The sequence below is a fragment of the Neovison vison genome, chromosome 12 (genome assembly GCF_020171115.1).
Source record: "Neovison vison isolate M4711 chromosome 12, ASM_NN_V1, whole genome shotgun sequence".
Taxonomy (NCBI): domain Eukaryota; kingdom Metazoa; phylum Chordata; class Mammalia; order Carnivora; family Mustelidae; genus Neogale; species Neogale vison.
Genome location: NC_058102.1, coordinates 90136779 through 90161719, shown reverse-complemented (window position 1 = coordinate 90161719; position 24941 = coordinate 90136779). Strand labels below are relative to the sequence as shown.

The 24941-nt window shown below is 37.7% G+C and overlaps 1 protein-coding gene across 1 annotated transcript; it reads left to right on the top strand.

The window, feature by feature from the left end:
* Positions 1 to 24388: 24388 nt before the first annotated feature.
* On the top strand, positions 24389 to 24631 carry LOC122891366 (small nuclear ribonucleoprotein F-like). The gene has a single exon (XM_044226970.1). It carries the CDS (start codon positions 24389 to 24391, stop codon positions 24629 to 24631), a length of 243 nt encoding a protein of 80 aa, XP_044082905.1.
* The last annotated feature ends 310 nt before the right edge of the window (positions 24632 to 24941 follow it).

Genomic DNA, 24941 nt, shown 5'->3' with positions numbered 1-24941 from the left:
GGGCCAGACGGCTTCCCAGGGGAATTCTACCACACACTTAAAAGAACTAATTCCTATTCTCCTGAAACTGTTCCAAAAAATAGAAATGGAAGGAAAACCTCCCAATTCATTTTATGAGGCCAGCATCACCTTGGTCCCAAAACCAGACAAGGATCCCATCAAAAAGAATTACAGACCAATATCCTTGATGAACATAGATTTGAAAATTCTCACCAAAATACTAGCCAATAAGATCCAACAGTACATTAAAAGGATTATTCACCACTACCAAGTGCGATTTATTCCAGGGCTGCAAGGTTGGTTCAACATCCACAAATCAATCAATGTGATACAACACATTAATAAAAGAAAGAACAAGAACCATATGATACTCTCAATAGATGCTGAAAAAGCATTTGGCAAAGTACAGCATCCCTTCCTGATCAAAACTCTTCAAAGTGTAGGGATCGAGGGTACATACCTCAATATTATCAAAGCCATCTATGAAAAACCCACCGCAAATATCATTCTCAATTGAGAAAAACTGAAAACTTTTCCACTAAGGTCAGGAACATGGCAGGGATGTCCATTATCACCATTGCTATTCAACATAGTACTAGAAGTCCTAGCCTCAGCAATCAGACAACGAAAAGAAATTAAAGGCATAAAAATTGGCAAAGAAGAAGTCAAACTATCACTCTTCACAGATGATATAATACTATATGTGGAAAACCCAAAAGACTCCACTCCAAAACTGCTAGAACTTGTACAGGAATTTAGTAAAGTGTCAGGATATAAAATCAATGCACAGAAATCATTTGCATTATTCTACACCATCAAGACAGAAGAAAGAGAAGTTAAGGAGTCAATCCCATTTACAATTGCACCCATAAGATACCTAGGAATAAACCTAACCAAAGAGGCTAAGAATCTATACTCAGAAAACTATAAAGTACTCATGAAAGAAATTGAGGAAGACACAAAGAAATGGAAAAATGTTCCATGCTCCTGGATTGGAAGAACAAATATTGTGAAAATGTCTATGCTATCTAAAGCAATCTACACATTTAATGCAATCCTTATCAAAATCCCACCAATTTTTTTCAAAAAAAATGGAACAAATATTCCTAAAAGTTATATGAAACTGGAAAAGACCTCAAATAGCCAAAGGAATATTGAAAAAGAAAGCCAAAGTTGGTGGCATCACAATTTTGGACTTCAAGCTCTATTACAAAACTGTCATCAACAAGATAGCATGGTACTGACACAAAAACAGACACACAGATCAATGGAACAGAATAGAGAGCCCAGAAATAGACTCTCAACTCTATGGTCAACTAATCTTCAACAAAGAAGGAAAGAATGTCCAATGGAAAAAAGACAGCCTCTTCAATAAATGGTGTTGGGAAAATTGGACAGCCACATGCAGAAAAATAAAATTGGACCATTTCCTTATACCACACACGAAAATAGACTCAAAATGGATGAAGGACCTCAGTGTGAGAAAGAAATCCATCAAAATCCTTGAGGAGAACACAGGCAGCAACCTCTTCGACCTCAGCCACAGCAACATCTTCCTAGGAACATCACCAAAGGCAAGGGAAGCAAGGGCAAAAATGAACTATTGGGATTTCATCAAGATCAAAAGGTTTTGCACAGCAATGGAAACAGTCAGCAAAACCAAAAGACAACTGACAGAATGGGAGAAGATATTTGCAAATGACATATCAGATAAAGGGCTAGTGTCCAAAATCTATAAAGAACTTAGCAAACTCAACACCTAAAGAACAAATAATTCAATCAAGAAATGGGCAGAAGACATGAACAGACATTTCTGCAAAGAAGACATCCAGATGGCTAACAGACACATGAAAAAGTGCTCCACATCACTCGGCATCAGGGAAATCCAAATCAAAACCACAATGAGATATCACCTCACACCAGTCAGAATGGTTAAAATTAACAAGTCAGGAAATGACAGATGCTGGCAAGGATTCAGAGAAAGGGGAACCTTCCTACACTGTTGATGGGAATGCAAGCTGGTGCAGCCACTCTGGAAAACAGCATGGAGTTTCCTCAAAAAGTTGAAAATAGAACTACCCTATGACCCAGCAATAGCACTACTGGGTATTTACCCCAAAGATACAAATGTAGTTGTCTGAAGGGGCACGTGCTCCCAAATGTTTATAGCAGCAATGTCTACAATAGTTGAACTATGGAAAGAACCTAGATGTTTGCCAACAGATGAATGGATCAAGAAGATGTGGTATATATACACAATGGAATACTATGCAGCCATCAAAAGAAATGAAATCTTGCCATTTGCGACAACGTGGATAGAACTAGAGCATATCATGCTTAGCGAAATAAGTCAAGCGGAGAAAGACAACTATCGTATGATCTCCTTGATATGAGGAAGTGGAGATGTAACATGGGGGGTTAGGAGGGTAGGAGAAGAATAAATGAAACAAGATGGGATCGGGAGGGAGACAAACCATAAGTGACTCTTAATCTCTCAAAACAGAGGGTTGCTGGGGGGAGGGGGGTCGGGAGAGGGTGGTGGGGTTATGGACATTGGAGAGGGTCTGTGCTATGGTGAGTGCTGTGAAGTGTGTAAACCTGGTGATTCACAGACCTGTACCCCTGGGGATATCAATACATTATATGTTTATAAAAAAATTTAAAAATTAAAATAAAATTAAAAATTTCATTAATAAAAAATTAAAATAAAAATTAAAAAAGAATAGAAGAAAAAGTGCTCAACATCACTTGGCATCAAGGAAATACAAATCAAAACCACAACAAGATACCACCTCATACCAGCTGGAATGGCTAAAATTAACAAGTCAGGAAATGACAGATGTTGGTGAGGATGCAGAGAAAGGGGGAACACTTTCATATTGTGGGTAGGAATGCAAGCTGGTGCAGCCACTCTGGAAAACAGTATGGAGGTTCCTCAAAAAGTTGAAAATAGAGGTACCCTATCACCCACCAATTGCATTACTGGGTATTTACTCTAAAAAGTGATCTGAAGGGGCACATGCACCCCAGTGTTCATAATAGTAAAGTCTACAATAGCCAAACTATGTTAAGAGCCTAGATGTCCATCAACAGATAAAGAAGATGTGGTATATATACACAATGGAATATTATGCAGCCATCAAAAATTGAAATCTTGCTATTTGCTATAATGTGGATGGAACTAGAGGGTATTATGCTAAGCAAAATAAATCAATCAGAGAAAGACAATTATCATGTGATCTCACTTATATGAGGAGTTTTAGAAACAAGACAGAGGATCACAGGGGAAGGGAGGGAAAAATGTAACAAGATGAAACCAGAGAGGGAGACAAACCACAAGAGACTCTTAACTCAGGAAACAAACTGAGGGTTGCTGGAGTGCACAGGGATGTGGTGGCTTGGTGATGGATACTGGGTAGGGTATGTGCTGTCGTGAGTGCTGTAAATTATTTAAGACTGATGAATCACAGAACATACCCCTGAAAAAATAATGCATTCTATGTTAATAAAAAAACCTTTTTAAATAAAAATATAATAAAATATTAAAAAAATAAAAAGAACTTTTGTAAAACTTTCATATATGTGGAAAAGTCAGGCAGGGTTCATAAAGGAGTAAAGATAGTATTTTCTATGTGTTTCTTCAAATTATAGCCCAACTACCCCTCAAAAATATTTTTTCTATTCAATTTCCCAACAGCGTTTAAAGAGATGCTGTTAGAAAAATAAAACAAGGAAAGTTCTAGTTAAGAGAACATAATTGGAGAGTTGTTCTACATATGGCTTCATTTCTGGAAAAGTAATCCTTCTGCCAATTAGATCTTGGAATTTACAGTGTTTTTATAAGGCAAAGTGGTCAAGTTAGCTCAAATGAATGCTGTAGGCAAATTTATAGGAAAATGTGTCATCCAGGCTTTCCAAGTACATATCAGAAGATACAACATGAAGTCGAGCTACATATGAGCAAAGAATTTTCTCCAGGCCTCAGGAAATAGATGTATTGCTCTTGGGAGCAGTTGTTGAAGAAATAGCGCAGGAATCCATAATGTGAACAATCCTCCAATGCCTTCTCAACACCTAGAAGAAGCCCAGACATGTCTCTATAACTTAGATTACAAAATTTTGCTGCTTTATTTAGTTATTGATACCCTGAAATTTATAATAAATCCTATCTGAAATACAATTTTTAGAATAAGAAATGCTAAAATCACATTTTCTTACTCCTCTTTTCAGTGTTTTCTAGATTTCTCAAAAATAAGTTGAAAACTAAAGACATATAATTGAATCCCAAATAAAAATCACTGAAATGTTCACAACTCAACACACATTTATTGACCGACCATTATGTGCAAAGCACTATGCCCAGTCCTGAAAGAGACAGACATATAAAAAAGTTATGTATAATACAATGGAGTAAGTGCTACAGTAGAGGCAAATACTAAGTATGATGATTAAAGAGAAAGAAAGAGTTAACTCTTCCTAATGGTATCACAGAGGAAAGGTCATTTGATAAGAGTTTGAAGAATGAATCAGAGTTTGCACTTGTACAAAGCTGGAGAGGGCTCTCTCTTGCATTCAGAGAATGCTGCTGTACCCAGGGGATGAGATAATGGGGGGAAATAGTCTCAGATGAAACTATGAAAAGGTCAGTGGGAGGTACTTCAGGTAGGATTATCTACAGCACAGTAAGGAAAGTAGAGAGACTTCTTAGGGACTGTAGTATTCCAGGTTTAATGTATGACTCCAAACTAGGACACAGAGGAGGTCCTTGGTACAAGTTAATGGAAGAAAAGAGGGAAGGAGAAAGGAGGGAGGGAGAGAGGAAGTTGAGCCTTACCATATCATTCCTCAGATGAGGAAACAGAAATCCTGACAAAAGAAGTACGTTATCCAGTCTACAGAAATAGCATGTTAGAACTTCCAAGCCAGAGTCCTTTATATGGGGGAAGGGAGTTTAACTTAGAACACTAAGAAGAAACTTAAAAATAATAGCCTCTGCAGAAATTTTACAATCTTTGCTGACCTATTCAAAATAGTAATTTTGAATAAGTAATTTGAATAATAATTTTGAACCTCAAGAAAAGTATGTGTTACTGATTGGAATGTAATGTTATTGTCAATGTCTTAGTACATATTTTCCAAGGACTTCATGGAGATTTTTCTTTCCTCAGACCAAAGCTCATGTTTGCTGAAATCCTGTTACAGCACTATATGAGAGTCCTCTTCTCATAGGTCTATATTTCCATATATGTCTTGATTATCATCAATCTTTCCAGGGTTATAGTTAAATTTTTCAGGATTATAGTTAAATTTTTTTATCTTTATGCAACTTTCATAATTTCCCCAAAGGTAAGATATTACAAATAACCTATAAGAAAATATACATATTTTTAGGAAAGCTAAGTGTTTACTTATATTTTCCACAATACACTATTTATGTCCAAGAAGAACTAAATGGGGATACAATTCCTTATTCTTTACTCACTTAAATACAAACCCTATTCAAGTTAGACAGCTTGAGTTCAATGACATTAACTCTTAAAAACAGACATAAATTTTATAATCATGCCACAGAAAGTTTAGAACCAAATTTTAAGTTTTGTTGACTCATCAGAACCCATATCAATTATGAAATTGATGCAAAGTTAACATTATCATAATTCCCAGGTTTCTGTTTCTGTCAGTACCAACACTGTAATTACAGTCTCTTGGACTAAAAGCTTTGACATCATTTTTGATGCTGTCCTCTTTTTGCCATTATGAGCAATTTACTAGCAACTGCATTTGCAGCCTCTTATATAAAATTGCTTTATCCTTCTAATAATAATTAATCTTTCTCTCACTTATACTCTCTTAATTCTTTTCCTTTTTATGGCACTTATTAAAGTATATCTTGTATTATAGCTATAAAAATATGCCTACTCTTCTCAGAGAAGGGATGATATCTTCCTCAATTTTCTAACCCCTGCAATGCCTAATTCCCCACTTATGTGAATTTAACTACCAAACAATGTTTGGACTTGTAATAGACACACAGTAGGCCATTAAAACATGTCTGCCAAATTCTAAAGATTTTAACTATCACTATAAGACAGATCTTCATGAGTCCTTATATTTGATGAGATTTTGTACAAACTCTCCACTGCCTATTCTATCAGGAATAAACTTCTGTTTTTTGTCTGACAATATATCTTCACTGAACATTTCCTACATATTTACTACCAATTCCAAATTCTCTGTTTCAACTGGAATCCCAACTGACTTCTAACCCCACCATTCCTTAATCCTTATTCTAGTAGTTTTTGCCCAAATGGAGAGTCTTTTGCTCCTTTCCAAATTCTGCCCACATTCTAGATCCAGCTTGGGCACACCTGGTCTAGGATATCTTAAGAGACCATTTTGACTTCCAGTGATCACCTTCTCTTCTAGACTTAATTCCTTTATTTATAAAATGTAGCATTATTAGATTTAAATGAGACTTCGGGTACATCATATTCAGAGAACAGGAGACACTCAGTTAATGAGGTACATGAAAATATCAGAATTGCTACATTAAAGCAATATATTATAATTACAATAAACATTACTAGTGAGTATGAATTTCAGATCTTTATGAGATAGAATTTCTGAAAAGACAGTGTTACCACAGATTACTCTCTAATAATGGTAATCTACCACTTCATATTTTCCTGCAGTGACAAACTTATTACCACACAACCTAGGAAAAGGAAATCTTTCCTGAGACAACACCATGCTTACCATCATTCAGGGAACTTCCACACATTCTTTACCTTGTAATACTCTGCATTTATTGGAACCTCTAATTTGTTAGAAGTCCTTAATCTAACTAAGGAGCCAAAGGTATGAGCTGCATAACAAACCACTTCTAAACTCAGTGACTTACAACAGCATTTATTCTCACAAGTCTACAGATCAATGGCGGTTCTTCCAGTCTAGGATGGACTCCGCTGGACTGCTCTGCTCCAGGAATGAGATTTATTCTATTCATCTCATTCTAGCACCTAAGTTAAAATGGCATGTTCCTGCCATGACTCAACACCACAGCATCAGAGCCTAGCCAAATCTGGCAGGCACATGTAAAGTATCTGTTTGTGTCCACTAACATGTCCACTAACACTCTGTCAGCTAACGCATGCCAGACAGCTAAACCTAACATCAGTGCAAAATAGATACGTGCTGAACAACAGATCAGACTATCACCAAAAGTAAAACATTAGTGGACTCCTAGACACTGGGGGTGGGTAGATAGAAGGATGATCCATTAAAAACAGAAACTCAAGGAAACAGAAGATAAAGGAAAATAATTTCCAAGGGAATGCTGGAGACAAAAAATAAGAGAAAACAAATCTAACTCCAAGAACAGAAGGTCATAGAGTCCTTGTGGTTAAGAGCCCGGTTTTTTAAAATTGGAGAGCTCCAGGCTTGAATTATGATTCTGCCACATCCTCTGCCACATACCTGGGCACACAAATGACCTCTGATACTTTGGTTTCCTTCTATGTTAAGCAGAAATTGGTAATTCCTACTTCACTGGATGATTGTAATATGGAATGATATCATGTGCATACAGATCACTAAACATGGTTTCTAATATATAATCAATATATATAGAATATATATAGCTATTTTTAATTTTTGGAAATATTTTCCTATTGGAAGCAGGAAATTTATAATATACAAATTTATAATATAAATTTTGACATTTAGAGTCTGCAAAACCCCTATGTTCTGGAAACAGCCCTCTCCTAAATCGGTTTCAAACAAGGTAGCTGCTAATTGTACAGTCGGTTAAGTACCAAACTCTCAATTTCACCTCAGGTCATGATCTCAGGCTCATGAGATTGAGTCCCACATTAGGCTCTGCACTCAGCAGGGTGTCTCCTTGGGATTCTCTCTCTCCCTTTCCCTAACTCCCCACCCCAGCTCCTCCCCCACTCACATGAGCTCTCTCTCTCTCTCTCTCTAAAATAAATTTTTAAATTTTGGAAAAAAAAATAGAGGAGCTGCTAATTGTAGTACCCAGACCCCCCATCATATTAATTGGTCCAAAGGACACTTTACCTAGATAGAGCTAGTTACAGAAATATGGATTCTGGTTATTTCACTACTAAACTTCTTAAGTTTCCCAGGAGATTATGACCAGCCCCGTCCGGAAATGAGGAAGGAGTGAAGACATTCTGTTATGACAAAAAGTATGGGTCCGTCATTGTAGAATGGGTACCAGATATAAAAGAAGGGTACACATGGATCTAAATGCTTTGTGGTTTGAACAGCATTCAAAATATCTTATGTCACACCCTCCCTCAACCTTTCCTGCTTCTCGGACCTTTAACCACTTATTCTACTTCAGCTTCTGCTGTGGTTGAACAATTCCTTGACAAATACTTGAAAAGCATTTGCATTTTGAGGCTTCCTCTCCCATACCCTTGCCATTACAGTGGAAGAAACAAGCCCAAGCAAGCCCACTGGTTTTAAGAGAGATACCTTAAGTGGAGGCAGAGTACCCTAGCTGAAGCCAGCCTAGTCCTGATGGTCCCAGATATCTCTCAGATGTGTGAGTCAGCCAACCTGCAACTGACCAACTCAAGTCTATAAGAATAAGTGAATTTTGCTATAAAACTCTGAAGTTTGAGCTTTTTTGGGGGGGGGCTGTAACAGACACATTTATTTATCAATCTCTGTCTCTCCTGATGGTTATATGGAAGCACAGAAGATATGGAGAACAGAATCTGGTTAGCTGTGCCATTTATTTATTTATCATACAGAATCTTTCGCTATTCACTATAGATGTGATTTAGAATAGGGGCCAACCAAGTATGGCCCTCAAGCCATACTAGTCTGTGACCTATTTTTATATGGTCTGTGTGCTAAGAATGGTTTTTACATTTTACATTTTAAGCATCATTACTAAGACAGACAAGTATGTGACAACATTCTGTAAATCCTGAAATATTTACTCTTGGGCCCTTTACAGAAAACGTTTATAGGTTTAGAACACAAATTTCTTTTTTTTTTTTTTCCCAATTTATTTATTTTCAGAAAAACAGTATTCATTATTTTTACACCACACCCAGTGCTCCATGCAAGCTGTGCCCTCTATAATACCCACCACCTGGTACCCCAACCTCCCACCCCCCGCCACTTCAAACCTGAAAGAACAGACTATACCAACCCTAGCAGGGAGCAAACTTCCTTTACATCCCTACTCCTCAGGCTATCCTGTTGAAATTTAGACAGGGTGAAGGCCCTACAAAAACAAGAGTCTCTCATTTCAAAACTGGAGAATTTAGGGATCTGATAAATCAAAGGAACTTAATCAGGGCAAACTGTACTCTTATTTTTAAATTTTGACATTTAGATTTTAGTAAGGCATGTTTTTGAAATCATGAGAAAATACATGTTCAAACTCAAAGAAATAAAGAGGTGTAAAGGAAAAAAGAGATCATGTTTAACTCTAGTAAGTAGAAGCCACCATGTTTAACTCCAACACGTTGGAAAGTATACTTTCCAACTTTGTTGTGTGCATAACATTGCCCGCCTGAGATAACACTGAATGTTAAATTATGTAAACTGCATGTCACATTTACTACTAAAACTTAAGCATTACCCAATTCTTTTTAAAAACCTTTATAAACATAACTTTAATGGAGTCTTTAAATTTCATTTTTTATGACATTAGGATTATTTAAATACTCATATATGTTTAAATTATTACATTGTTTTCAGTGTTTTTTCTTTTAATTTTTAATAATAAAGTTATGAATACTTTTGGAAATAAAGTCTTTCTTGCTATTCCAAATTATAATCTTAGGATAGAGTGTAAGAAGTGTTTTTATGAGATGAAAGGATATGTGTATGTTAACTACTAATAAATAGTTCATTTTCTTGACAAAATGGTTCCATAATTTTATACAGCAGCACCATGTCCATCAAGCTGTGTGATCTTTGTTAGTTTGAAAGTCATCATTTTCCTTTGAGTTTGTTAATCACATTTATTTTTCCTTTTGTAAACAGTTTTGATCCTTCACTCTCTTCTCTTTTATCGGTTTTGATTTTTTTATAAAACTATATGAATTCATTACATATTAAAGCAAAACATTTTTATAGTTCCTGCGGGTTTTTCTCCAGTGTTCACATGTTTCGTTTACATACATTCTTTTTTTTTCCATACACTCTTATTTTAATGCTATTAAATTAATGGATTTATTTCTTTATCATTTATTTTATTATTTGTAGTGTTTTATTATTAATGTAATATAGGCAAACTGTAGGAAACAAAATATAGCAATACAGAGAAAAAATAAATCAACAATGCTTATGGTAAAGTATTAAATTATTAAATGAAACCACTAAACCATAAACATGTTTCACTCATAAATTCCATTGTAAACCCAATTTTAATCCTTTCATAAAATTAAAAAGTATCTGTTCTCTAATGTACTTAACCATTTCCTATTGAGGTCATTAAGATTTTTATTAACTATGAAAAATGTTTCAGTAAATATTTTGTATATAAATCCTAGATCAGAATTTTCACTGTGTCTTTAGAACAAATTTCTGAAAGCAAAGGTATTGAGTTAAGGGTTATAAACACTTTAGGACTTGGAACTTGCTTTCTGGGTTATAATTTTACACATTCACTGGTAATGCATTAGACGCATGCTCACAAAGCTCACAAAATCTTTAAGGATACTGTTTTGAAACATTCTGTTAATATGTAAAGATTTTCATTTTACATAAATGTGCATTTCTTTGGTTACAATTATGTTGGACGTTAAATGTTGTTTTTCAGCTCCAACCCCACCTTTCAATGCCTGGCTTGGAGGTACAGACTGGGGCTAGGACTCTGCAAACTATTCCCCTTCAGCCAGCTCTTCCCCTTTCAGGCCCTGTAGGGGCCACAGAGGAGACTTCCAGGATGCAGAAGGAGGATAAAGAACCTCTTGGTTTGTTCCTGTCAGTCTTCCTTGCCTTGGCTCTTCTCCCTGCAGCAGCAATTGATTCTATGTTCTTTCCACACTCCTAGAACGATGCATTTTACTCAATAACACCAGCCACCAACTGGAACATACCCTCTTCTCAGAGGCCTGATCTCCCTTCCATGGGGTCTTCTGATATGCTTGTGAAAACACCAACATCTTCCCTGGGTTCCTCCTGCTCTCCTTGTAGTGGCTCTCTTCATCAACTCAAAAAGCTCTATCGCGCAACACTACACTTGTCCCTGAATTCAAAGGTCAGCCTAGGACAAAATCTCCCAAGCTTCTCTGTACACTGAGGAGTGTTGCAAGCTTCCAAAGCTCAGGCCACACCCCAGGCCAATCAAATCGCAGTCTCTGGGGGTGGATACAGGTATTACTACTGCTACTACTACTACTACTACTACTATTGTTTTGGAGCTCCATAGGTGATTATGATGTACAAACAAGTTTGAGAACCACTAACCTAGGGTGTTGGTTTAAACAAATGACAGGATAATTGATATTATATATTCTTTTATAAGACCGTCATTGGAGAATAATCACCACTCTCCCGCTCTCTCAAGTTCCTACTGCTGATAATAAGAGAAACTACTTTTATCCTGTTAATGTGGGCTACTACAAATTAATCTTTGTGTCAGGCCTAGAAAGACAATGCATTCCTTGAATTCACTGGGTGCATTAAAGAAAACTCTTCATTCCTCATGGAAAAAAAAAGTGCTAACAGGTATTTTGGTTTCCTAGTAGGCAGGTTGGTTTGTTTGGAATGGCTTATAAGTGGCATTTAAAGGCGCTGAAACAGCTGAAGTGCTCAGAAAAGTGTGAAATTCTTTTCTGCTCTTGTAAACAGTAGAGAAAATATCATGGGCATCTGAAGCTTTCCACTCAATGCCCTGCAATCAGTTGAAGGGAAGGGAAAGCTAACCGTTGCAGAGGGGTCTGGAGGAGACAGGAGGATGTGATAAACATAGCAGAATGCTCACTGAAAGAGAGTAAAATAAAATATAAATTTGTGTTTGATTTACCTGACAAAGGCTAAATTCAGCCCAGAAGAAAGTCTGAATGTTTGGAAAACAAGAAATCAGAATTTAAAGTGGCTTGATTTGATTTTTTTGTGCTTCACATTACTCCAAGTAAAAGAAAAATAAATGCAAAGGGAAGGAAGGGAGATACAGCAAAAGGGCAAACTGTAGCCTTCTTCCATGTAAATGAGTTATTCTTCTTAATGAGTACTGCTCCTGCAAGTAATTAGCTGAATAGGGAATCTGAATGAATGAATAATGCTAAATAAAATAAGAATTGACCCCAGTCCACAGCTGTTTATTGAAGTGAACCCAGTATGAACCTCTTTGTGTCTGCAGCCTCACAAGCAAAGTCAGATGAGTAACTGGTTCAGCTCAGCTAATTCAAACTAAAAATGCAATGCTTGTCTCAATTATCAGAATGTTTCAGGAGAAAATTATTTTTCTTGTGTTTTCCACTTCATTTGCATGTATAGCTTAAGATAATATATTCACAGACACATCTCTTTTCTTTATATATTTCCCATAATTTTCACACAGAGTAAATATTTGAGAAAAAATTACCCGTAGCTTATCTACATTTTATTATTTGTCATTTCTTTGCATTAAAAAGAAAATGTTGCCCATAGTGTATTTTCAGGTTTTTTTAAAAAAAAATATTAGTTGTACACTCAATTCATTCACTCAAACTTATTTACTAAATTCTTACTATGAGTTAGGCATCTGGATTGCTTTCAAGTGTAACAAATGAATAAGGTATGGATGTGGTGAGATTGATTTATCAATATAACTAACTTGTGATTGTTGTGCCTGTTTTTTTCCCTCTCCCACTTTGTGGGGAGTAGCGAGATCCATAATATTTCCTTCCCTTGGGAATTTTATTGGTCTCGGGTAAAATAGTAGCTGCTTCTTTCCCAAATGTAAACAGTACCAATTCTATGAGTTATAATTGTTAGCAGGGGTACAGGTATATAGTACACATACTAGTAAGGTCCAATTAGGAGACAGAAACCATACAGTAATTTGAACAAGGGCATTTTAACATGAAGAATTATTAACTGTAACAATGGAACTCTGAGGCAGGAGTTGGCAATCTTTGTCTTCAAAAGGGCCAGACTAAATATTTCAGGTTTGCGAACCATCAAGTCTCTCTCGGAACTGTACAACTCTGCCATTGCAGCATCACAGCAACCAGAGACAAAATATAAATGCATGAGTGTGGGTGTGTTCTGATAAATCTTAATTTACTAAAACCAACAGCAGGTCAAAGTTTCTGACCCCTGTTCTAAAGAATACCCTAGGGCTGAGGGACAGAGCCCAAGGAAGGAACAAGAAAGGGGGCTGACTTTCTGCTGCTGGTATTTAGACCTCTTGCAGAGGTTTACTTGGGGCCCACTGGATGGTGAAGTTCATTCATTGCATCACCCTGCCACAGTGAGGTCACAGTCATTAGGCAAGAGGAAGCAGCTGCCCAGGGGGCTGCTGGGAACCTGATTACTGGCCGGGTGGTAGGCAGCCTGAGGTACCTAGGGTTCACATCAACAGGGTTACTGTGTGAGAGGTGGTTCTTAGGCTGAGACTGAGGCAATGAGTTTACTGGGAGATTGCTCATACCGGGTGCAATGATGGGACACAGTGCCTCTAGCCTTAATGCACAAGGAGCAGAGCAAAAGAAACTGATAGTACAAAGGAACCAGAAAAACACTTTCTTCCTGTAATGTCCCTCCAGCGCCCTCTACTGATGAGTTTAGAATCATGCTTGCTACAAAGCCGGTGATGAATGCTTAGATTGGGAGCAGAGAGGTAATTGATCATTGTCACAGTGCTTAAGAATTCTTAATAATACCAAGCAAATCCTACCATGGAATGGGTATGCATCTCAGGGTGTAATTTCAGGTGGACTCTCTACAACTCTACAAATTTTGTTCTTTCTGCCGAACTCTTGTTGCCAAACTTCCTCAACTGTGTCCAAGACTGGTTCCACATTTTGTTAACCGTATTTGGAAATGTTGGATCTACACTTTAAGTTGAAACTCTTATGGAATGGGATTCTGTTTCACAAACATATATATTTTCATTTTAAAAAATTAACACATTTCAGTAGACTGTGCAAGACTTTGGGAAAATACCAAAGCAAAATCTCATTCTGGAATCATGTGGGTTCTGGGATACTTACTCCCAGTTCCAATATATGCTCTCTGCATCCCTTCCCTTTCTCCCCTTCATGATTGTCCCCCAAAGACATGACTAATAGGAGTACTTCCTTAGAAAGTGCAATATTTATACCTTTTTTATCTCCATTTAGCCCCATATCCACAATGCCAGACCAGGTAAACTTAGCTCCCTCTATGAATAAACCTATATTGAGAGTCAGACCAGAACCCTGAGAAACAAAGACCCAAATTACTCATAAATTTTAAAAAAAGTAGTAAATGCTATGTTTTCTATGTGCCAGAAACTATCCTGAGGTACTTACATGCACTAACTCATTTAATCTTCATAGCATTCCTACGAAGAAGATGCAGTTATTATCCCCATTTAACAGAGGCAGTAACTGAGGCACAGAGAGGTTAGGTGACTTGCCCAAAGTAAGTGGCAGAGAGGCATGAAATCAAAGCATCTAAACTTTAACCATCTTTACAGATGACTCATTTTTTAGGTTTTAATTAACAAAAGTATAATTGACAATATTGTATAAACATATTAAGCTTCACAGATGACTCTGATATGCAAATAGGATTAAAAGCCAATTATAAACTATAAAAAAATGACCACTGGAGACTTCACAAAAATCTTACTTTTAGTAACCATTTTGCTTCTAGGTTAAAAATAAAAATGTCTGTGATGATTATCTTCTTATGTTTGGTATCCCTATAGGTTCCCAGAGCTCTTTAGCTGGGTGTTGCTATTACATAAGTTGCCTGAAGCAGAGTATCTAGGGAGGAGTTAGGGCTGAAGATGCTGTGGGCATTCTCACAGCCAGTGTCAATCAACACAAGTATTCCAAGAGCCACAAAGGTGCCCTAGGGTATATTTATTATTATGTATACAAAAAAATTTTTCAGATAATTATGATTTCTACTCCCAAGAGCTAAGTCCTGCAATATTCCACTATGCAACTCCAAAAAGGAATAATAATTGTTCCACTGTTAATCAGTGGTTGATCTTTTAAAACAGTAACTCAGTATGGTCTTGCCTCAGATGTTTTTCAATAATAATAGTTATTTTCTATTTCTCAGCCAAACTATGAGAAATATATAACTAGCAGAGACTGAATATTTTAGAATGCCTAGTTAAAGGTGTTATGAGTTGGAGGAAGAATATACATACTTCAGAAGGAAATTTGGAATGGTTTTACTTTTCAAAGATATATTTTTTTTCCATACTCATAAACATAGAGAATTAGTGGTTGTCAAAGGAGGAGATGGTAGAATGAGCAAAACAGGTGAAGGAGATCAAGAGGTACAAAATTCCAGTTAAAAAATAAATAAGCCTTGGGAATGAAAAGTACAGCATAGGGAATGTAGTCAATTATACTGTAATAACTTTGATTGGTGACACATAGTAACTACATTTCTTCTGGTAAGCATTTTGTATGTATACAATTGTCAAATCACTAGCTTCTACACCTGAAACTAATATTATATGTCAACTATACTTCAATTAAAAATAAATAAAAGCAAAAAAATAATTTTTCTCTAAAAGAGCTATTCAAGACAAAAGAATCACAGACTGATTTTTTTTTAAAGATTTTATTTATTTATTTGACAGAGAGAGATACCAGTAGGCAGAGAGGCAAGCAGAGAGAGAGAGGAGGAAGCAGGCTCCCTGCTGAACAGAGAGCCCAATGTGGGACTCGATCCCAGGACCCTGAGATCATGACCTGAGCCGAAGGCAGCGGTTAACCCACTGAGCCACCCAGGCACCCCCAGACTGATTTTTATATGTGAACATTTTATCCTCAATTATTTATCAAACGGCATTTGCACACAACATCAGATCAAGCCACAGAAAGGAAGCCCAACATGGTCACCACTGTGTTCATGTCTGTGACTTCAGACACTCAGCCCAGAGGGGATAAATATAAAACAGCAACAGAAACTTAGATCAAAGTGCAAAATTAACAAAAGTCGATATGACCATACTAGAAAACCATCCATAAATTATTAAGTGGTCAAAAAAATCCCACTTTTATGAAATCTGTAATAAATGAAAGAAATAATCATGAAGTGTTAATCAAAGAGAGGTGTGAGGGGGAATGACATCAGTAACTTGGCCGAAGATGGGGGTCCCCTGCCTCATCTGCAGCCAGCAGTGATAATTTGGCAGCCACCCGCAGACAAAAGTGCCTTTGTGGAAGTTATAGAATCTAGGTAGAAGATGGTGAAATCCGAGATCAAGGAGGACCATTTTGAGAAGGAGTCCTGTGCCCAGGTAGTAGGAAGACTCACCAACTGTAATCCTGGCTACAAACCCAGGAACAATCACATCCCCCTCTGGAGTTAGTACAAGCTTTATTTCACCTAAGTCCTGCTAGTAGCACCATGCAACTGTGCCTACTAACCTCAGACACCCCCCACCAACAACGCTTTGGACCCAGAAGCAGCTGTGACCAAGCTCCAGCCCTTTCCTGCACAGGGGCTCAGAGGGAGGCATGCCCATTGTGCCCTGGGACAAATTTGTTGACATTGGTCCACCTGCCAAATCTGAAGCAACCCCATAACTGGACTCTGTCCTTCAAAGCCACAATCTAGAAGCAGCCCTGCCTGCCCGGCACCTGCAGGAAAATATGTCCATCAGTATCCCAGGAGTATGCTCACCAACACAGACCTAACTGCAGACACTGTAGTGGCCCTGTGACAGACACAGCTCCAGCCCCACTTGGCCACAGTCTGGGGCCAATCATGCCTACCCAAGGACCCATTCACTGACCTGTCAAGTGCCCTCTCACAAACTCACAGAGACATGCTCATCTGAACACGTGTGTACAAAGATGCCTCCAACATAATCTCCTCAAAAACTTTCAAGTCCTGTACTCTTAATCACAAAACTCCACCCGGCCTTCCACTGAGAAGCCTGAAAAGGCTCATTCACCTTGCTTCTTACCATCATACCCAGGTGGACATCAAATCTAAGTTATGCCCCAGAAATAACTCTTTAAAAAAATGTACTCTGGCCATTCCACGGGGAGGGGTCAAGATGGCAGAGAAGTAGCAGACTAAGATGGCAGCAGGTTACAGGAGTTTAGCTAGATAGTTATCAAACCATTCTGAACACCTACAAACCCAACAGGAGATAGAAGAGAAGACCAGCAATTCTAGAAACAGAAAACTGACCACTTTCTAAAACTCAGGAGGAGGGGAGAAGTGAATCTGAAGCAACGGGAAGATAGACCATGGTGGGGAGGGGCCAGCTCCTGGCAAGTGGCAGAGCAACGAAGCACAAGACTTTTTAAAAGTCTGCTCAACTGACATGGCTCCAGAGGCTAAGTGCGGGGGGAGCCCTTGCGGAGACAGTGTGGTCTCAGGTCCCGCGGTATCACAGAAAAATCAGGGCTGTCTGAGTGTAGCAGATCTCGCAGCTATCAGAGTGGATATGCCAGCTGCAGAGACAGAGGTAAGGAGTGAGTTCTCAGCTCGGGGTTACCATAAACTGTGATCTGCGGCACAGTCAGCCCACTGCTCCTTAAGCAGGGACCACACAAGTAGCAGATCTGGGGAGACCCACCTTCATCTGCCAGAAGAGCGGAGCAACAAGAATATGCTGGGTTTGGAGACTCTAAACAGGGCTGTGCGTCAGGGACAGAAAAGCTCGGACACAGGCTGGGACGCAGCTAGAGACCAGGGAGATTGAGTGATTGAGCACTTTTCTCCGAGGGCACACAGAGGAGTGGGGCCCTGAGCTCTTGGCTCCTCCCTGCTGGAGATTGGGAGGCTGCCATTTTCATTCCCATCCTCCAGAACTCTACAGAAAGTCTTCAGCCTGGCCCCTGGCAAGGGCAGTGCAATTCTGCCTTGGACAAAGACATCTGAGAAATACTACAACAGGGCTCTCCCCCAGAAGATCAGCAAGAACATCCAGCCAAGACCAAGCTCACTGAACAAGAAGAACAGTGGAATTCCAGAGAAAGGGAAAGCAAAGCATGGAATTCATGGCTTTCTCCCCATGAGAGAGTCTTGCACAGTTAATTAAATTTTTAAAATTTTATCTTTTTCTTATTTAATTTTTTAATTTTATTTTTTCTTATTTAATTTTTTTTCTTATTCTAATTTTTTAAAAATTTTCCTCTTTCCTTTTTTAATGTTTTTTAACTAGTTTGCCTTAATGATTCCTTTCTAAAAAATCTTAATATCTTTTTTAAAAAAACTCTTTAAACCTTCGTTACTGTAGTCATATTATATCCTTCATTGTATCTAACTTTATTTTTTGTATACACATAGGGTTTTTTCTTCTAAAAAATTTTGGGATACAATTTCTTCTAATAGATCAAAACATACCCTAAATCTAGCACAGGGCTTTGTTCTAGTCTCCAGTTTGAGCAAATTCTCTCCATTTTCTTTTTCTTTCTTTTTCCAGCCAACTTCTCTTATCAATTACTTTTTTAGAATTTTTTAAAAAATTTTCATCTTTACAGTCATAGTCCATCTCTTCATCATGTTTACCCTTATTTTTGTATATATAAAAGTTTTTCTTTCTTTAAAATTTTGGGATGTAGTTTCTTCTAAGAGACCAAAATACACCCAAAATCAAGTGGGTGGCTCTGTTCTATATACCAGGCTAGTGTGTGTGTGTGTGTGTGTGTGTGTGTGTGTGTATATATATATTTATATATATATATATATATATATTTAAATTTTTTTTTTAAACTTCTCTTTATCCCCTTTCTTCTCCCCCAATTTGGGGTCTCTTCTGTTAGCATATATTCTTCTTGGGTCTTTGCTACCATTTTAGTATTTTATTCTCTCATTGATATATTCTCATCTGGATAAAATGACAAGGTGGAAAAACTCACCAAAAAAAGAACAAGAGGCAGTACCAAAGGCTAGAGACATAATCAATACAGACATTGGTAATATGTCAGATCTAGCGTTCAGAATGATGATTCTCAAAATGCTAGCTGGGCTCGAAAAAGGCATGGGAGATATTAGAGAAATGCTGTCCAGCCCTTTCTGGAGAAATAAAAGAACTAAAATCTAACCAAGCTGAAATGAAAAAGCTATTAATGAGGTGGAGGCTCTTACTGCTAGGATAAATGAGGCAGAAGAGTGAATTAGTGATATAGAAGACCAAATGATGGAGAATAAAGAAGCTGAGCAAAAGAGAGACAAACAATTACTGGACCACAAGGGAAGAATTCGAGAGATAAGTGATACCATAAGACGAAACAACATTAGAATAATTGGGATTCCAGAAGAAGAAAGAGAGAGGAGGGGCAGAAAGTATATTGGAGCAAATTATTATAGAGAATCTCCCTAATATGGCAAAGGGAACAAGCATCAAAATCCAGGAGGCACAGAGAACCCCCTCAAAATCAAGAAAAATAGGTCCATATCCCATCGTCTAATAGTAAAACTTACAAGTCTTAGCAACAAAGAGAAAACCCTGAAAGCAGCCTGGGACAAAAAATCTGTAACATACGATGGTAAAAATATTAGATTGGCAGCAGACTTATCCACAGAGACCTGGAAGGCCAGAAAGAACTGGCATGATATACTCAGAGCACTAAATGACAAAAACATGCAGCCAAAAATACTATATCAAGTTAGGCTATCATTGAAAATAGAAGGAGAAATAAAAAGCTTCCAGGATAAACAAAAACTAAAAGAATTTGTAAATACTGAACAAGCCCTACAGAAAATATTGAAAGGGGTCCTACAGGCAATACAACGGCACTAAATTCATATCTTTCAATAGTTACCCTGATCATAAATGGACTAAATGCCTCAATCAAAAGACACAGGGTATCAGAATGGATAAAAAAACAAAACCCATTGAAATGCTGTCTATAAGAAACTCATTTTAGACCCAAAGAAACCTCTAGACTTAAAATGAGGGGGTAAAAAACAATTTTCCATGCTAATGGACATCAAAAGAAAGCTGGGGTGGCAATCCTTATATCAGATCAATTAGATTTTGGGACAAAGACTATCATAAGAGAGGAAGAAGGACACTATGTCATACTCAAAGTGTCTGTCCACCAAGAAGATCTAACAATTTTAAATATCTATGCCTCTAACATGGGAGCAGCCAACTATATAAACCAACTAATAACAATCAAAGAAACACATCAACAATAATACAATAATAGTAGGGGACTTTAACATGCCCCTCACTGAAATGGACAGATCATCCAAGCAAAAGATCAACAAGGAAACAAAGGCTTTAAATGACACATTGGACCAGATGGACATCACAGATATATTCAGAACATTTCATCCCAAAGCAACAGAATACACATTCTTCTCTAGTGCCCATTTGATATTCTCCAGAATAGATCACATCCTGGGTCACAAATCAGGTCTCAACTGGTACCAAAAGATTGGGATTATTCCCTGCATATTTTCAAACCACAATATCTGAAGCTAGAATTCAATCACAACAGGAAAGTTGGAAAGAACCCAAATACATGGAGACTAAACAGCATCCTACTAAAGAATGAATGGGTCAACCAGGAAATTAAAGAAGAATTGAAAAAATTCATGGAAACAAATGATAATGAAAACATAACTGTTCAAAATCTGTGGCACACAGCAAAGCAGTCTGAGAGGAAAATATATAGCGGTACAAGCCTTTCTTAAGAAACAAGAAAGGTCTCAAATACACAACCTAACCCTACACTTAAAGGACCTGGAGAAAGAACAGCAAAGAAACCCTCAACCCATACGAGAAGAAAATAATAAAATTCAGAGCAGAAATCAATGAAATAGAAACAAACAACAACAAAACAATAGAAAAAAAATCAATAAAACTAGGAGCTGTTTCTTTGAAAGAATTAATAAGATTGATAAACTCCTTCCAGGCTTATCAAAAAGAAAAGAGAAAGGACCCAAATAAATAAAATCATGAATGAAAGAGGAGAGATCACAACCAACACCAAAGAAATACAAACAATTATAAGAACATACTATGAGCAACTCTACGCCAACAAATTTGACAATCTAGAAGAAATGGATGCACTCCTAGAGACATATAAACTACTGCAACTGAACCAGGAAGAAATAGCACACCCATAATCAGTAAGGAGATTGAAGCAGTCATCAAAACAAACATCAAACAGTCATCAAAAACAAACAAACAAAAGCCCAGGGCCAGACGGCTTCCCAGGGAACTTCTACCAAACATTTAAAGAAGAACTAATTCCTATTCTCCTGAAACTGTTCCAAAAAATAGAAATGGAAGGAAAACTTCCAAACTCATTTTATGAGGCCAGCATCACCTTGGTCCCAAAACCAGACAAGGATCCCATAAAAAAAGAGAATTACAGACCAATATCCTTGATGAACACAGATGCAAAAATTCTCACCAAAATACTAGCCAATAGGATCCAACAGTACATTAAAAAGATTATTCACCATGACCAAGTGGGATTTATCCCAGAACTGCAAGTTTGGTTCAACATCCACAAATCAATCAATGTAATACAATACATTAATAAAGGAACGAACAAGAACCATACAATACTCTTATTAGATGCTGAAAAAGCATTTGACAAAGCACAGCATCATTTCTTGATCAAAACTCTTCAAAGTGTAGGGATAGAGGGTACATACCTCAATATCATCAAAGCCATCTATGAAAAACCCACAGCAAATATTATTCTCAATGGAGAAAAACTGAGAGCTTTTCCACTAAGGTCAGGAACATGGCAGAGATGTGTCCATTATCATCACTGCTCAACGTAGTAGTAGAAGTCCTAGCCTCAGCAATCAGACAACAAAAAGAAATTAAAGGCATCCAAATTGGCAAAGAAGAAGTCAAACTATCAGTCTTTGCAGAGGTATGATACTATATGTGGAAAACCCAAAAGACTCCACTCCAAATATGCTATAACTTGTATAGGAATTCAACAAACTGTCAGGATATAAAATCAACACACAGAAATAAGTTGCATTTCTATACACCAACAACAAGACAGAAGAAAGAGAAATTAAGGAGTTGGTCCCGTCTACAATTATACCTAAAACCATAAAATACCTAGGAATAAACCTAGCCAAAGAGGCAAAGAACCTGTACTCTGAAAACTATAGAATACTCATGAAAGAAATTGAGGAAGGCACAAAGAAATGGAAAAGTATTCCATGCTCATGGATTGGAAGAACAAATATTGTGAAAATGTCTATGCTACCTAAAACAATCCTCACGCTTAATGCAATCCCTATCAAAATGCCATCATTTTTTTCAAAGAAATGGAACAAATAATCCTAAAATTTATATGGAACCAGAAAAAGACCTCAAATAGTCAGAGGAATGTTGAAAAAGAAAGCCAAAGTTGGTAGCATCACAATTCCAGACTTCAAGCTCTATTACAAAACTGTCATCATCAAGACAGTATGGTACTGGCACAAAAACAAACACATAGACCAATAGAACAGAATAGAAAGCCCAGAAATAGACCCACAACTCTATGGTCAACTAATCTTCGACAAAGCGGGAAAGAATGTCCAGTGGAAAAAAGACAATCTCTTCAACAAATGGTGTTGGGAAAATTGGACAGCCACATGCAGAAAAATGAAACTGGGCCATTTCCTTACACCAAACATGAAAATAGATTCAAAATGGATAAAGGACCTCAATGTGAAAAAGGAATCCATCAAAATTCTTAAGGAGAACATAGGCAGCAACCTCTTCGACCTCAGTCGCAGCAACATCTTCCTAGGAACATAGGCAAAGGCAAGGGAAGCAAGGGCAAAAATGAACCATTTGGACTTCATCAAGATCAAAAGCTTTTGCACAGCAAAGGAAACAGTCAACAAAACCAAAAGACATCTGACAGAATGGGAGGATATATTTGCAAACGACATATCAGATAAAGGGCTAGTATCCAAAATCTATAAAGAACTTAGCAAACTCAACACCCAATGAACAAATAATCCAATCAAGAAATGGGCAGGGGCACCTGGGTGGCTCAGTGGGTTAAGCCGCTGCCTTTGGCTCAGGTCATGATCTCAGAGTCCTGTGATCGGGCCCCGCATCGGGCTCTCTGCTCAGCGGGGAGCCTGCTTCCTCTTCTCTCTCTGCCTCTCTCTCTGCCTGCCTCTCTGCCTGCTTGTGATCTCCGTCTGTCAAGTAAATGAATGAAATCTTTAAAAAAAAAAAAAAGAAATGGGCAGAAGACATGAACAGACATTTCTGCAAAGAAGACATCCAGATGGCCAACAGACACATGAAAAAATGCTCCACATCACCCAGCATCGGGGAAATACAAATCAAAACCACAATGAGATACCACCTCACACCAGTCAGAATGGCTAAAATTAACAAGTCAGGAAATGACAGATGCTGGTGAGGATGCGGAGAAAGGGCAACCCTCCTACACTGTTGGTGGGAATGCATGCTGGTGCAGCCACTCTGAAAAACAGCATGGAGTTCCTCAGAAAGTTGCAAATAGAGCTATCCTACAACCCAGCAACCGCACTACTGGGTATTTACCCTGAAGATACAAATGTAGTGATCTGAAGGGCCATATGCACCTGAACGTTTATAACAGCAATGTCCACAATAGCCAAACTATGGAAAGAGCCTAGGTGTCCATCAACAGATGAATGGATAAAGAAGATATGGGATACACACACACACACACACACACACACACACACACACACACACACACAGAGGAATACTATGCAGCCATCAAAATGAAATCTTGCCATTTGCAAATATGTGGATGGAACTAGAGGGTATTATGCTGAGCGAAATCAGTCAATCAGAGAAGGACATTTATCATATGATCTCCCTGATATGAGGAATTTGAGAGGCAAACTGGGGGGGTTTGGGGCATGGGGAGAAAAAAATGAAACAAGATGGGATCAGGAGGGAGACAAACTAAGAGACTCTTAATCTCACAAAACAAACTGAGGGTTGCGGGGGGGAGAAGGTAGGGAGAGGGTGGTTGGGTTATGGGCCTTGGGGAGGGTATGTGCTATGGTGAGTGCTGTGAAGTGTGGAAGCCTGATGATTCACAGACCTGTACCCCTGGGGCTAATAATACATTATATGTTAATATAATGTAAAAATATAATATAATATAAAATATATATAATATAAAATATAATATAATATTAAAAAAATGTGTTCTTTTGGCTACTCCAGTCATGAGGGACAGACAACAGCTGGGTCGTGGTGAGTGGCCTGCAGTATTTGCTTATCCTTACAATGAATTTATCCCTCTCAATCCCAACTTCTATCCTCAATGGGCTAACAGAAAAGGCAGTAGTGGGGAAACTTCAGTGGGGAATGGCATACAAAGGATACCTGGTACTTGTAGATGATTCTATGAACATGCACCTTGCAAACACAGAAGAATACATAGATGGAGCACTGTCTGCACATTTGAGTGAGGTTCTTATAAGGCGTAATGTCTTTCACATCAGGGGTATTGAAGAAGAGGGGAAATGAGAGGATAGCATCTTTTGTGGTGAATTTTATATATATAGGCATATATAGGCAATAAATCAATAAATATATATAGGCATAGATAGGCAATAAATAAATATATATGTATTTATAAATATAAATATAGATATAGGCAATAAACATGGGGTTTTTTTTCTTCCAACTTGAAAAGAATGTATTCTTTCTCCATCTTTGCCGCCACTGCTTTTCAATGCAATCCTGCATCATATCTTTCCAGAAATGTGGCAAAAGTCTCCTGATGTGGGTGGCAACTGGGTGGCTCAATTCTTTAAGCATCTGCCTTCAGTTCAGG